At 44.5% G+C, this 16,463-nt stretch overlaps 1 protein-coding gene and 1 long non-coding RNA gene across 4 annotated transcripts in view; one reads left to right on the top strand and one right to left on the bottom strand.

The window, feature by feature from the left end:
* Positions 1 to 16,463, top strand: part of LOC146832875 (E3 ubiquitin-protein ligase DTX3L-like) — a 570,028-nt gene that overhangs the window by 545,421 nt on the left and 8,144 nt on the right. Inside the window, exons 9-10 of one of the 3 annotated variants that reach the window (XM_085600298.1) lie at positions 7,995 to 8,065; positions 8,424 to 13,414. In XM_085600298.1, coding sequence (XP_085456424.1) covers positions 7,995 to 8,064 — 70 coding nt within the window. In that variant the 3' untranslated portion in view covers position 8,065; positions 8,424 to 13,414. Of the gene's footprint in view, positions 1 to 7,994; positions 13,415 to 16,463 lie in introns of those variants that run through there. The other 2 variants (XM_085600299.1, XM_085600297.1) reach the window with 2 other exon arrangements.
* LOC146832876 (uncharacterized) overlaps positions 1 to 16,463 on the bottom strand; it is a 100,602-nt gene that overhangs the window by 18,876 nt on the left and 65,263 nt on the right. The window lies entirely within an intron of this gene.

Below are 16,463 nucleotides of genomic sequence, written 5' to 3' on the forward strand. Positions count from 1 at the left end.
AATGCGCAGTCCCTCAGGTGGTCTTGTCAATCGTCACGCTCTCCGCACCCGGTTTACAATTCGCGTCTCCGTCCTCCGAACTGCATCCCCATGCCTTCAAATCCTCTTTCGCTGATTCCACCTCGATCACTGTCACTCCCTCGGTCTGCTCTGCGGCGTCCTTCACCTCCTCACGATGACCCGGATCTTCCTCCTGCCAGCCTCTTTCACCACCTGCCGATGACCTCTGTCCTGACTCCAACCAATCGGAAGTTAAGATCCTCATAACTTCCAGGTTATTCACAAACAGAATGCTAGACTGCTCTTCTTTGGTGCCCCGTGGCGATCCTTACATGTCCGCAAATTCATACCATCACATAGGGCTTGGTGCCAATCTCGGAGTTGGAAAAGAAGCAATAAACAGGAGTAGGCCCGTTTTCCCAGAAGAGACCAGGCAATAGTTTGTAACAAACAACAGCGTCTCAACTGGAAGTCATTAAAACATAGCAATTTCAAACATAGTCATATAAATCACATAGGGAGGGGGAAGAAGAAAGGGAGACCACAGGGGAATTTGGAAAAGGATTGTATTTGTAAGTAGTTATTACAGCACTACAGTACAAATCAAAGTACAGGTGACCATAACACTCAAGTGAGCACTGTGCGTGATAGTGAACGGCGCAGTGACACAAGGGTCGAGGGGCACAGTAGGTGTCGGGGAAGGATCTGCTCTGACTGGCGGCCCCTCAGATACTTAGGGCCTATAGGCTCTCCAAGTAGGGTCCCAAATATTCGCAACATGGGGTCTTTGAACTCCTGAATCTGTTTCAGTGTCGCTGATGGACCTGGGAATATGGGTTGCATTGGGACGAAGACCAGAGTCATTTCCAAAGTCGAAGACCGGGTTCGCGGTCTGGAGGTACCCAGGACATTGTGGGACTCCGCAATGTGGTAATGGCAGGATGAAGGGAAACCATGCTTGGATTTTTTGTTCTTCTCCTTCTTTGACTTACCTGATAACTTGGATTTCAAAGAAGAATGATCACGGAATCGATCTCAAACATGACCGAGTCTTCAACTTCCAGCAGAACCAGGTCTTCCTGGCCTTTTGTCGATGTTCTGCAACATATAACATGGCCTCACTAATTTGGATAGCCTTCGGATTCATCTTCATGCAGTTGTTGCACTGCAACAAATTGTGTGAAGAGTCTACACACCAGAGACAGATCTCGTGTAGGTCCGTCACCGACATCTGTTTGTGGCAATCTTTACAGGGTTTAATTTGTGTCATTTTAGGAGGGGACTTGTCTTTTTGTCTTTTGTACACTGGGGAAATTTGAAGTAAAAAGGCTGTCTGGCCTGAGAGAATTTGAGGAAGCAAGCTCTGTATCCTCATTAGAAGGCATAGAATGAAAGGGACTGATGTCAGGATTTGGAAGTGGCACTATTTTCTTTAATATCTTTAATCTAGCTGCTTTTGCAAGCTCAACAGGCTCTCCCTAACCCACCCTGTTTTCATGACAGCGCAACGCCCGATCATCGACGCTGCGCTTTATCTCTCAAAAATGCTCCCTGCACAGCACGGCACTTCTGCAAGCGCTATGCTGCTTAACAAATGCTTTTTATTCTTAAAAAGCACCCCATCCCGTGCTTTTACTTTAATGGTGGCCGCACCTTTCTTTAGATGAGCGGTGTCTTAAACAAAGAGGTGTGGCCGACATTAAAGTGAAAGTGCGGCATGGGGCGCTTTTACAAAAAAATAATTGTCAATTTAACAAATACTTTTTTTTGTGAAAGCGCCCCATAACGCGCTTTCACTTTAATGGGGAAAAAAGCGATATCAAAGGGGATGATGGACGGAGCATTTGAGCAAATCAAACACTCACCCCCAGTCAACTGATCTGGGTATAATCCATCATCATTATTTAGCTCACTCCACCACCCCAGTTCAAACATGGCCATATGCAAATCAGTCTGACCCTGTGCCTCATGGGAACAGTCCAGCCCGAACTGCCAAGCCATGTCTTCCCTGGACCAGAAACAACCATCCTGGGACCGGTTTCAGGTTCATAACCCTCATCAGCCAGGCTATCTTGAACCCAGTGGCAAAGTGAGCAAGGGACCCACGTCTGGGCATACCCTGCCAACTTAGGGCGAACAAAGCGATAACAAAGGGGATGATGGACGGAGCGTTTGAGCAAATCAAACACTCTCCCCCAGTCAACTGATCTGGGTTTAATCCATCATCATTCTTTAGCTCACTCCACCACCCCAGTTCAGACATGGCCATATGCAAATCAGTCAGACCCTGTGTCTCATGGGAACAGTCCAGCCCGAACTGCCAAGCCATGTCTTCCCTGGACCGGAAACAAGCATCCTGGGACCGGTTTCGGGTTCATAACCCTCATCAGCTTGGCTATCTTGAATCCAGTGGCAAAGTGAGCAAGGGACCCACGTCTGGGCATACCCTGCCAACTTAGGGCGAACAAAGCGATACCTAAGGGGATGATGGACGGTGCTCTCCATGCCACTGGAATCAAGCTATCCTGGCTGAAGAGGGGTGAAACCCTGAAAGCGGTCCTAGGATGCTTGTTTCCAGTCCAAGGAGGACCTGACCTGTCAGTTCGGGCTGGACTGTTCCCATAGGGCACAGGGTCAAGATTGATTTGCATATGGCTGGGTCCTAACTGGAATGGCATGGTGAGCAAAAAAACGATGGATTTAGGCCCAGATCTCTGTACTGGGGTGAATGTATGCCATTGTTCTGCATTCTGTCCATCAACAGTTCTTTTTGCATTTGTTGCCCCGAGTGGGACAGGTATGCTCAGACGCGAGTCCCGTGCTCTCCATGCCACTGGAATCAAGCTATCCTGACTGAAGAGGGGTGAAACCCTGAAACCGGTCCTTGGATGCTTGTTTCCAGTCCAAGGAGGACCTGGCCTGCCAGTTCGGGGCTGGACTCTTCACATAGGGCACAGGGTCAAGACTGATTTGCATATGGCTGGGTCCAAACTGGAATGGCATGGTGAGCAAAAAAACGATGGATTTAGGCCCAGATCTCTGTACTGGGGTGAATGTATGACATTGTTCTGCATTCTGTCCATCAACAGTTCCTTTTGCATTTGTCACCCCGAGTGGGACGGGTATGCTCAGACGTGAGTCCTGTGCTCTCCATGCCACTGGAATCAAGCTATCCTGGCTGAAGAGGGGTGAAACCCGGAAACCGGTCCTAGGATGCTTGTTTCCAGTCCAAGGATGACCTGGCCTGGCAGTTCGGGCTGGACTGTTCCCATAGGGCACTGGGTCAAGACTGATTTGCATATGGCTGGGTCCAAACTGGAATGGCATGGTGAGCAAAAAAACGATGGATTTAGGCCCAGATCTCTGTACTGGGGTGAATGTATGACATTGTTCTGCATTCTGTCCATCAACAGTTCCTTTTGCATTTGTCACCCCGAGTGGGACGGGTATGCTCAGACGTGAGTCCTGTGCTCTCCATGCCACTGGAATCAAGCTATCCTGGCTGAAGAGGGGTGAAACCCGGAAACCGGTCCTAGGATGCTTGTTTCCAGTCCAAGGATGACCTGGCCTGGCAGTTCGGGCTGGACTGTTCCCATAGGGCACTGGCTCAAGACTGATTTGCATATGGCTGGGTCCAAACTGGAATGGCATGGTGAGCAAAAAAACGATGGATTTAGGCCCAGATCTCTGTACTGGGGTGAATGTATGACATTGTTCTGCATTCTGTCCATCAACAGTTCTATTTGCATTTGTCACCCTGAGTCGGACGGGTATGCTCAGACATGAGACCCGTGCTCTCCATGCCACTGGAATCAAGCTATCCTGGCTGAAGAGGGGTGAAACCCGGAAACCGGTCCTAGGATTCTTGTTTCCAGTCCAAGGATGACCTGGCCTGGCAGTTCCGGCTGGACTGTTTCCATAGGGCACTGGGTCAAGACTGATTTGCATATGGCTGGGTCCAAACTGGAATGGCATGGTGAGCAAAAAAACGATGGATTTAGGCCCAGATCTCTGTACTGGGGTGAATGTATGACATTGTTCTGCATTCTGTCCATCAACAGTTCTATTTGCATTTGTCACCCTGAGTGGGACGGGTATGCTCAGACGTGAGACCCGTGCTCTCCATGCCACTGGAATCAAGCTATCCTGGCTGAAGAGGGATGAAACCCTGAAACCGGTCCTAGGATGCTTGTTTCCAGTCCAAGGAGGACCTGGCCTGGCAGTTCGGGCTGGTCTGTTCCCATAGGGCACAGGGTCAAGACTGATTTGCATATGGCTGGGTCCTAACTGGAATGGCATGGTGAGCAAAAAAACGATGGATTTAGGCCCAGATCTCTGTACTGGGGTGAATGTATGACATTGTTCTTCATTCTGTCCATCAACAGTTCTTTTTGCATTTGTTCACTTTAATGGCGGTCACGCACCTTTCTTCAGACGCGGGTTGTCCAAAGAAAGGGGCATGGCCGCCATTAAAGTGAAAGTGCGGCATAGGGTGCTTTTACAAACAAGCATTTGGAATGCAGTAGGTCTGGCATTTGCGAGAGTTTAAGCTATTTGCATTGTAAATGACAATGCTTTCTATTTATGTTTTAAAAACCAAAACATAAATAAAAGGCATTGTCATATACAATGCCAATATGTCAAACTCGAGTAAATGCGAGACCTATTGCATTGCAAATGCTTGTTTATTTTGCCATTTGCTACTCAGATATTTTCTTTTTAGGAGTGGTCAGCTTAGAGGATGGCGACTGCTTGTGAGCTGACTTTGTTTAACCTTTTTTATTCAGCACAGCCACCTCAGTTCAGCATCTCTGGTGGATTGATTGTGGATTTTTCTAGGCAGTTCCCCAAATGTTGGGGCTTTATACTCTTATGTTGAATTTGAAGAGACTGCGAGTAAACCCTTTTTTTTAAATTTTCTTGAGGACTTTGAAGTACCTTCATAATCTTCTTTAGGACAATGCACATTTGCTGATTTAGATTTTTGGAGTCATAGTAAAAGTATACCCTCTCTATCTTTGAGCGTTTTGTAGAAAATGTTTGACATATTTTGTAATCCCTTGTCTTGTGATGAAGAACTATACAATATATGCAGTCTTTCTGAGGATCCTTAAAATGAAGCCTCTTTCTACCACAGATTCTGCAGCGTCTGAATAGACATTTCAGACATGCTATAGTCTTGTCAGTTTTATAAAATCCTAGAGATGATGGATATCCTTTAAGAAAGCTACCAGGTTTCTTTCACAGCCACAAAAAGTGGCTAAAAGAGAATGACACACATTAGACATTAAAAGGGTTTTTATGTTTTACATTGACAGAATAAAGTTCATCTGCATAACTAAACAGCTCTTCATTGCATTTACCAAGTCCCACTTCACAGTCAGGTTTAGCAAGGTGGATAGTCAAATGTATGCATGTATGCTACACAAAGGTAAAACATTCTGTGTTTGCTTTGTCAAGTGCACACAATACGAGAAAGAAATGCACTACAATGGCATTCTTGGGTAACACACTGCTAGCAGACATATGGAAAGCAGTTGCTTGGACAATATTACACACTTTTACAAAGCACTGTAGTGTGGTTATTCAAGCCAGTTAGGAAGTTCAAGTTGGCCAAACAGTACTTAAAACCTCTTGTTCAAGGCATATGAGCTGCAGATTACACACTATGCAAAGATTGCCATCTGGTGTTGGGCCCGGATGTTTTCACTTATTTTTGTCTTGGAAAGTCTTTGTAAGTCACGAGGTATGTGACTCCTCCTTTGGATCATAGTGCGCATGGGCATCGACTCCATCCTCAGATTGTTTTTTTCCGCTATCGGGCTCGGATGTGTTCTCGCGTTCCAGCTCAGAACCGTTAACGGTTTTCTCTTTCGACGCGTAATCCTTCCCTTCTCGACGGTATTGTTTCGATCGCGTCTTCCCAGTCCACGCGACCCTTCAACTTCGAAGTCTTCGATTCCGGGCATCGATGAAGGCCTTTGGGCCTACCTGGCCTCATCTCCGGCTCATGGAAAGGACACCATTCAAAAAGTGTCCTCAATGTGGGTCGAGGTTTCCCCACACTGACCTACATGAGGTGTGCATACTCTGCCTCTCACCGGAGCACGAGGCCTGAGACTGTCCAGCTTGCGCCTCCTTCCGCTCCAAGAAGACGATCCGGGACTGATGAGCTCGAAGAACAATGGCGCGCTCGTCATCTTCGATCCCCAACGACATCTTCCAAGAGGGCATCAATGTTCCGGAGCAAGGTCAGGTCGCAGAAGCCATCATCAGTGCCTCCGAAGCAGATGATTCCAACATCGAAGACATCACTCCAGCTCAAAGGGCTGTGAGTACAGACGTCGACCCCGACCCAAACCCCCCCTCGACACTATCAAAGAAGGCTTCGGTACCACCTTCGGGCCCAGGTGCACACCGAGACACTGCTTCCCATGCCCCGCCTTCGGGCCCGGTAAAGAAGCCTATTAAGCCTTTAGGTGACTCGGGCTCGAGTCAACCTACCCTCGGTGCCGAAAAACATACTCCGGCACCGAAGAAGAAGACGTCCTCGTCCTCATCCATGCCGACCGCTGCTTCGACATCAAAGCACTCGGCGTCGAAGGCTAGCACTGGTTCCTCGGCACCGACAACACCCTCGGAGCCGACTAAAAAGCGCCCACCAATAGGCCCCGATTCTTCGAAGCCAAAGACCTCGGAACTGAAAAAACAACATCAGGTTCCATCTGATAAAGACACTACCAAACTACACGGTTCCAAACCTAGAACCGCTACCGAGTCGACGCTGAAAAAGCTTACGGCACCAAATCCCCCAAAGTTGTTGAAAATCTGACAAACATCATGTTCAAAGCCTTCTCTTAGTCAGCCAGTCAAGGATGAAGAAGACCTGGTTTGCAACATTAAATTCCTTATGATAAACAGAATTATCAAATATATGGGGCCTGATGCACTAAGATTCCATTAGATGGATTGCAGATTGTGTACCGACTCTTTGCGAATTGAATCTGATTTTGCGAACCGACCTATGTACAATTAGTTCGCAAAATAATTCCTAGGGCTTTACTTTTTTTTAAATTCCAGTTTGGGAAAACTTGAGAAGGAGCAGGCAGTTGTCCCTCCTTTGAAGAGTCGATAATTGGTCAGTGGCTTGTAGCCACAAACTTGAGATAGCTTGGCTACCAAATCGCAGTTTGTAAGGAATGCCCCTTTCACACCCCTTCCAAATTGAAATTCAGTATGAGTTGCAAAACCGATTGTTCGAGTTGAAAACACGTTTCTGACTCCTAAAACAGATTTTGTACATAACACAAAGGGATTGTGTTGTCACAAACCTAGTGGTTGTGAGAATCACAGGGCTTGTGAACACAAAATCCTTCTGTACTTCTGACACAATTCTTAACCCTCCAATACTGTCCTGGTTTTGACATTTGCTATTACACACGCAGTGATGCTTCAATGATTTATTGATCTGCACTATAATTACATATAAAAAGTAACTCCACATATTTTGTATTATCAGCGGTTTTATCAGCGTGCAGTGAGATATTAATGAAAGGTTTTTGCCAATAGAAAGCCCTGAATGAATTTTAAAAACACATACTTGTGTGGGTGCATAAAAAGACGAAAGAGGTACATGTAAAAACAACCAACTATTGTTTTGGGTGTAAAAAAAACCTCTGGCACATGAGTGCGCAAATACCCAGGCAATGAAAGGGTTAAGAAGTAATTGCCAGTTTTGTCTATAGATGGCAGTGTGAACATCACACTGGATGGTACTAGAACACCGTTGACTAGGAGGAACAGAGGAGCCATAAAGGTAACGTTTCCCTTCTTAGAATTTGAACATGTGAAAAATAGCAGACCATAATAAAAACGCTGAATCACCTTTATATTTATTGACAATTCTCATGATTCTTGTGATTACTTAGGTTGAGTTGGAATAAGAAGCTGTGCATGCAGTCTAAGGATATCTCTGATTCTTTTCCTTCCATCAGGTTTGGTTACCCAGATCCAGATTACCTAAGAAGAGTCAAGGAAGAGCTTCGAGCAAAGGGAATCGAATGAGGTTGTGATCCTACCTACTCTCAACGTTACTTTCCAGCACTCAGTTTTCCTCCCTTAATTCACAATCTCCTTTTGGAATTTCATTTAGATCAATCATTTCCCCTTCTCATTCTTAACGCTTGAACCGGCAAAAAAACCTGCAGCAGGGCGATTTAATAAGAGTCCTTTCGGGAGGTTGGTGTATGGGATCTACTGGGAAAAATATGGTGGGGACTGTCAATTAATAAAACCAAATCTGAGAAAACAACAATGCCTTCATAGGGACTTTTGGTCCTAACAGATTCAGGTTTTGCAAATTCATTGCATGCTGTTTTGCACACTTTTGCTGAAATAGAGTGATTTTGTTTTTCTCTCCATAGATCCATTTCATCATAATTTTGCCAAGGTTTTCTGGATTCTTCGGCTTTGGTGTATGCGATTTCACTGGTGGAGTTTACAATGAAAGAAACAAATTGTTTTGATATTTTAATGTGGCATAGTACTCTGAATCTCTGGGAAATTCCACAGTGGTGCTCACAAGATGAGGAGAGAAACAGAGACAGTAATGTGAAATGCTTGAGAAGAAAGCGCATTTTCTCAGTGTCATTGCTTTGCTGAGGCCCATCAGCCCCGCTAGAGACAGCTTGTTGAAGAAGGTCAGAAAAACATTCTCGTTTATTGCAACTCGTGCATCTCTGGTAATGAGTACTCTTATAATGGTATTTTAAGATAAAAGTTGGAACTGGTCTGACCACATGTTAACTATGATCATAGGGAATGGCAGCAAAGCTCCTAACTTATAAATAGATAGCAGTGTGGGCTAGTTCGCAGCTTGAAAACCAAAACAGTGCTAACCCTTTTTTCCCAACGCCCCTATCTGCAACGTGGTAGGCAAAGTACACTCAAACATTTAAAAGCAAAAACAGTAATAGGAGGTGGTCTGGAGCTCCTTGATTTAATCTGAAGTAGGGCTTGGATTATAGGTGGTGCTCTATAAATCAGCAGCAATATAAATTATATTTGCAAACTGGACCTTTCACAATTTCGGTTTGTGTGCTTTTTTCAACTTGTAGCTGGATCTCACATGTCTTTGAAACATATTTAACACATCCTATAGGAATTGGCTGAAAGCTGTAGGAGAGACCTGTAAGCAAAGTGATAACTTTCTCTTTGATACTTTCATCATATTCCCACCACTAGATTTGTAAACAGTTGAAAGTGCAGCAACACACTTTGTACAGTGTGGCTTGAAATCTGATGCTTGTCAAGATTTTCAGGTTTACCAAGTGAACATGAAAAATCTGTTCAATCATCCATTCCTCACGTATATCGCAGACCCTTTTTTCAGTTTGCTAACTTTTGCAAATGTTTTTTCACATCCATCTACCGAGTGATGTAATTTCATCAGTAGCAGGAAATATTTTCCAGTCAGAAGGTGTTCCGTTGCTGAAAAGTGGCCTTCTTGTGGAAGGAAAAAAGGCAGTCTTTGACGCACACTAGGTCTGTGTTGTATGTCTCCTAGCTTCACACACTGTGAAGGAGTGTAATGTTTGAGGACATTGAATGCCCGGGAGAGCAGAAGGTTGAGAGGGATGCTCCAAGACATGAGGGCAGAAGACGAGGAGAAAAAAACAGGGGAATCCCCTTCCCATGCACCCTCTGAAAGTAAGCTGGCCCCTGGCAAGGGCTTTCCAAGGGAAGACCCAAGGGGCAGAAGACAAGGCTAAAAACACATTCAACATCATACCTTCCGACATCATTTAAGACCGTTGTCAAGACTTACAGTGTCGACATTGAAAACCTCGGCGGCTACTCACTGTCTAAGGTGGGTTTAACAACATCTACTCACCATTGCCATAAAGACCGGGGACATTGATCTTCCAAAGGTGTGACACCATTGACGTTGAAGGACCATTGAATCACGTCGAAACAATCACTGTCCTCATTGATGTCGAAGAAGATTCAACGACTGACAAAGCCATTATCGCCTATAGGAGGAAGCATTGCTCCCCATCACCATTTAAGAAACAACATCTAACAAAATCACCGCCATCGACGTCGAGAAGATCAAAGATGAATGCCTTGCCATCACCATCAATATCCAGGGTGAAATCTGTCTGTCAGTCTCCTCCTACTTTTTCATTCGCCTTGCCAAAGTCCTTTCATACACCTTGATTTATGTCAACTAGTCAGACTCCCACTCCAAGGATCTCTGCAACTTCTCTTGCACCAACACCAAAGAAAAGGAGAATGACAGAGAGCATATCTAGACCAAATCAGGCACTACCAATACCTCTCACTCTAGAGGCTCACCCCATCCTTTAAGGTTCATGATACTTAGGGCATATTTATCAAAATGTCACATAAGGCAGCGCAGCATGACAAATTGCTGTGCTGCACTGCGTTGCGTGACAGGGAGAGGGCAGGAATGCCCATATCTAACACTATATGGTGCATACCAGTCCTCTCCTTGCACTGGTGCACTATGGTGCAAGGGTGCCTGAGTGTAGGCAGGATTGTTTTGTGCACAAAAGGGCACCTTCCTGCAAAAAAATTGTTTTAGGCTTTTTCCTCTTTCTATGTGTGCTGCAGAAAGCAGCACATGTACACAGAGTAAAAACGAAGAGAAATAAAGTTATTTGTCCTCGTTATGCCTCCCGTGGGTAGGAAAAGCACTTTGACTTATTCCCAGGTCTACCACCCATGATAAATCTGAGAATGCACCAAAATCCATGGGTGGATGTGTGGGAACACCAATGCTCCACCCATGAAAGGCCTCCTTGGGGCAGACTAACGCAAGGCAGCGATTTCACTGCCTTGCGTTACTCCAGATTTACCAAGCACCGCAGGGCCACTCAAGGTGGCCTTGCATGGCTTGGCAAATCTCATCTAGGTTTTGCGCCGCCCTTGCGTTACATTGCAAGGTCTTTGGTAGAGGAGGTCCGAAGCTCAACATTATTCTGGTAACACAGCATCACAGGGTTTCAGTAATCCTAGAGGCATTACAACCAACATTGTCTCTCCTTCCACTAGTCCTTGGCCTCGCTGACATAGCAGAGAGCACATTTCTCACACCTGCTATGCTGAAAGATGCTGCTCCATGTTTCCTGAAAAAATATACGTCTCCACAACAGGATCAAGAGTTCTAAAAGGCTGATCCCAAACCAGACTCGATATTGTCCCTTCAGTGAGAAGGGGACATTAATTGGCACCAGAGACTTCTGTGCTACTGGAAAGAGTTAAGAAGTGGGAGGCGACAGGAAGGGAAATCTGAAGAATTCTTGGCAGGTAACAGAGAGAGATAATGGACACCATGATGTCTTTTAGGGATGATTTGCCAAAACATTGGCAACAAGACTTCCTAGAGAAACTCAATAAGAGTTCACTGATAGCCAACCAAGTGATCAGCACAGCTGTAGGCCCTGCGGAATTAGCTTTCACTGCCTTTTGTCATGGTATCGCAATTAGGTCTTCCTGACTTGAACTCAACTCCTTGAAGCTAGAAGTTCAACATAAGAGTTTTAATCTTCCGTTTTCAGGGTCAGCTCTGTATGGTCATCATGCCTGTAACGAGATGTTCAAAAGGAAAAATTAAGCATAGTGTAGACCTTTGACGCAGTGGGATTGGAAGAAAAGATTGTTCAAACAACAGTTTAAAGCAAAATTCCACAGATTCTTCCAATGGAAGGTTCAGTCCCTTCAGCTGCAAAAATATCCACCGGGCCAAAGACACCAATACCAAAGGCACATACTTCCAAAACCAAGACTACCTCAAAGTCAACAACCCCTAGAAGAAGACCTGTCTCTGGAGTGACAATGACAAAGGTATAGCCGCTAACCCAATCTCTCCCACCGTCCTTCAACAGGAAAATGCAATTTCTTATCAAACATTTTATAGTACTGGCTCAATTTCTCTCCACAGCCTGTGAGCACCGCTGTGGGATTTCCCTGAGGTTTAGAGTACTATGCCACAGTGTAAATTCCACTAGTGAAATCTCATTTACATAAACCATGGCAGAAGAACCTTGTTATTCCATGAAGTGCAAACGTTTCTGTTTGTGGTGCCAAAACAATGGTCACAATCCTATTGCCTGTCAAGAGGATGTTATACTATTCTATCTCCTGCACTTAGTACAGCTAAGCTTCTGTTTTCATGTATTAAAGTACACCTGGTAGCTATAACTGTATATAAGAAATTCTCACAATCAGATTTTCTTATTTCATTTTTTTTTAAGGTACCAGTAATTAAAGACTTCTTTAAACCGAATCTAGTTCAATGGAAAATTATGGACGCTCAATTTGATCCTATTCACAAGGCTACATTGCAGCACCTTTCAGAGAAAGCAGCCTTCATAGTAGCCATCACTTCTGCTGAGGACTGAGCATGAGACACACTCTGTCTTCGTTTGGACCTTTTACTGTATTCCACTTTTACAGAGTAGTGATGAAGACACATGGTTATTTCCTCCCAAAGATCGTTTCAGAATTTCATATCAAACAAATCATTACATTACCACCTTCTTCCCAAATCCCTGGTGACACCTGTTGTACAGTCTCTAAACTAGTTAATATAAGAAGGGTACTTAGTTTCTACTTTGACAAGACTAAAACCTTTAGAAAATCCAATTAGCTCTTTGCAAATTATGGCCGCCTTAGGGTGTTCGCAGTTTACAAGCAGTCTATTGCTAGATGGTTAGTTGCTTGCATCACTCACTGCCTGTTATCATTTAGCAAACAAGCCTCTCCCAGGTCGACCTAAACCACTCTCAGCAATGTTCCAATTTCTGATATTTGTAAAGACACAACTTGGAAATCTGTGCATACATCTACCAGACATTATTGCCTAGTCTCAGAAACAGACTGATGCAGGGATGGGTCAGGAAACACTTTGAAACCTCAACAAGTGATCTATAATCCTGGATCTTAAGGCAGCATTAATCTTCTCATATTCATTGTCTTTCCTAATGCACAACAGCCACTTTCTATGATTTTAATGTAGCTTGCTACTCTGTTCAAGTATTTATGACCTTAAATGAAGAATCTATGATGCAGAAGAAACGATTCTTGTAGTCCATGTTCTGCATCCTAGAAGAAAGGTTACTTGTAGTCCAGGTTCTCCATCGTAGGAATATTATTTTAATTCATAAACAGCCCCGCCTCCTCTGCTGAGTAGAATTGGGCACTATTAATCACTAAGTATTTCTCTAAAAAACACAACTGGCTCTGGGAGACAACTGCCATTAAAATACATCATGGGTAGGGGAAGTTCCTTCACAGCTTTCAGTGATGACCTATCAAACTGTTTATTGTCCTTCCTAGTATACAATTTCAGCCTCTTTTGCAATAAAGAAACTGCAATGCAGACTTAAAATGGGCATTTTTTCATTTTCATTTCACCTGATAAGACCCTAAAGGGAGCCATTCACCATGTGTACATATAGACAGTGGAACCCTCTATTCAGAGAGAGAGAATGAGTGTGTGTGTGTGTGTGTAAGAGTAGGGAAGTCAGAGGGTGTTAAAACCTTAATTCTGATTGATTCTTGTACGATTGAAGACCTCTTGACTTTTTTTGTGGAACAGACAAAGTATTTGTTTATTATGTTTGCTTATAATTGTAGGATTTGTGTACGAGAAAATTGTGAAGGAAGGTGAACCGTTGCAAGGAGTGAGAAAACATGCGGCGCTCACATTGGTTTATTGGTGTACTGTTGCGCTGCAAATGGTTAATGATGACACAGAGTGCCCCACTGCCATAAGTTACTTGTTGTGAAAGTGCTGTGTTGGGATTGGATGACAAGTCTTACAGTATTAAAGCTGTAACAGGATTGGAGGAAGAAAATTGACGTATATGGAATTAAATCGGAATTTGATAACTGAATATTTATTGTTAAATTATAGCAAAAATGAAATGTTTTAAAACATTTAGATATTAGATATGGGGTGCTGTGAGAGTCCCAGTTAAGGGAGGTTAAGAAGCGGCACCAGAGGGTGTGCGAGCTCATTACATGATGACCAACGTGGAGCGACCTACATGTGTATGGCTTCGTCAATGGTGCTAGGTCACTGAAAATGAGGGTCCATTGACATTTCCACAATATGGTACATTTGATTTACAAATTACTAAACATTTAAGGGAGAAGTTATATGGAATGAAACCACCTCCCCGACCCACACAATACGAGCATTAAATGCATTGTAAAAGAAGCACATGCTAAGGTGAAGGAGAAATACCAGAATACGGCAAAAAGAGCTGTGCAAAATTATGCAGATGCTCAATAGGACGAAGAACAGCAAGGGTAGAGAAAATGCATAATAGAAGGAACTACAATGTATCCAGCTATAGACACTGAAAAGATTAAAAAGAATCAGAAACAGGGAAACAATGAGGAAGAAACTCCTAAGAAAACAGACACTGATAGTGACTCGGGATAATATTTTGGATGCATTACTGGCTTTGCATCCACCACCATATGTGGCCCCTACAACAAATATCGATAGTGAGACTACTACTAGCACTGCAGTGGCTACAGCCCCTGTTGATCCAAGTGTAAGTCAAATTGAGAGACCACTTCCAGTATCACCCATTGGGCCTTCTCTTTCATCTGTACCTGTAGAAGCAGGTACTAATATAATAACACCAGGTGTAGCTGCTTCGATTGTAACTGTTCCTGCCCCAGTGCCACAAGTTGCAACAACACAGACAATGGTAATGCCAGTTGCTACTGGTCCAGTAAACATTGTTCCAAACGCCGCAGTTCAAGGAGACGTACAAAGGGTAGCTGTGACAGGGTTCATCCCAACATCTCACGAATTCACAGATTGTTGCCTGGACACCACTGCAAAATGGTCAATCAATGAGAGAAGGTAGGATTGTCTTTAGGATAACAGTTGTACAGGTTGTGACAACATTTGAGGATGAAATATATCTCAGTGGTTCGAGGACACCACAGACAATAAAAAGATAGGAATCACAGAGAGATCCACCTGTAGTCAGGAAAGAGAAAGACTATTAGATGTTCCAAAACTAAAGGTAGTGTTGGAAGAGATTATTAGGGGTTATTTAGAGATTTCACATTTGGATAATTATCAAGAAAATTAGCTGATATATTTAAGTAAAGAAATCACAAGGCATGAGCAGCCACACAAGACAAACTCAGTGAATTGGCTGGAAAATATGAAGTGGACCATTTAAAAAGTGTCCCTTTATAAAGGAGCTTTCACGCACAATTAGATGATAAAGCTATTGTGACAATGCGATCCTCAGGGATGAAGTTAAACTTTGCGGACTTGGTAAAGTGCATCTGCAAGTGGAGTGATTTTGGCAGATCAGAAGCAAAAGGCAAATAAGCAGGAAAAGAAAACCAATCAGATACAGTAGAAATAAATAGTAAGCCGCCACCAGCACCCCCAGACAAAGATGAGAAATACGCTTTTCCAATGACAGAAATTCCAGGTGGAGGATATGTCCATGTACCAATCAATCAGGGGTTTGTAAAGCGCAGCTACTCACCCTGAGGGTCATAAAGTGCTGGGGAGGGGGGGGGGCATCGGGTTGAGCACTTGGTTCATAAGAGCCAGGTCTTGAGGTCCTTACTGAACTGGGACAGCAATGGGGATTGCCTGAGATGGGGGCATGGTGTTCCAGGTCTTGGCGGTGAGGTTGGAGAAGGATCTTCCTCCGCTTCTGGTCTTGTGATTCTGTGGGACGGTAGCCAGTGACAGTAGGGTGGAGCGGAGGGGTCTTTTGTTTGCATGGAATGAGAGGCCGTGGTTTGGGTATGCTAGTCCGGCGTTGTGGAGAGCTTTGTATACGTGGGTGAGGAGCTTGAAGGATATTCATCTGTCCACTGGGAGCCACTGGAGTTCACACAGGTGTTGTGTGATGTGGCTTCGGTGGGGGATGTTTGGAACCAGTCTGGCTGTGACATTTTAGATGTTCTGGAGCTTCGGGAGGAGTGTCTGGGTGATGCTGGCGGAAAGTGCATTGCCGTAATCAAGTCTGCTGCTGATGATGGCATGGGTGACTGTCTTCCTGGATTCAGTAGGGATCCATCTGAAGCTCTTTCAGAGCAGGCAGAGCGTGTTGAAGCATGAAGAGGAGACTGCGTAGATTTAGCGGTTCATAGTGAGTGAGGAGTCTTGTATGATGCAGAGGCTTTGTGTGTGGTTCCTGGGTGAGGGGGGTGTTCCCAGTGCAGCGAGCCTCCAGGAGTCGGTCAAAGCGGAGGAGGAGGACTTCTGCCTTCTCTGAGTTGTGCTTGAGGCAGCTGTAATTCTTCCAGGTGGTGATGGCTTTCATCCCTTCGTGAAAGTTGTTCTTGGCGACTGGGGGCTCCTTGGTGAGGGAGAGGATAATATGGGTGTTTTCGACATAGGAGACAATGTTGAGTCCTTGGTTTCTGCTGATGGCTGCGAGTGG

This window comes from Triturus cristatus, chromosome 4_2 (assembly GCF_964204655.1).
Source record: "Triturus cristatus chromosome 4_2, aTriCri1.1, whole genome shotgun sequence".
NCBI lineage: Eukaryota > Metazoa > Chordata > Amphibia > Caudata > Salamandridae > Triturus > Triturus cristatus.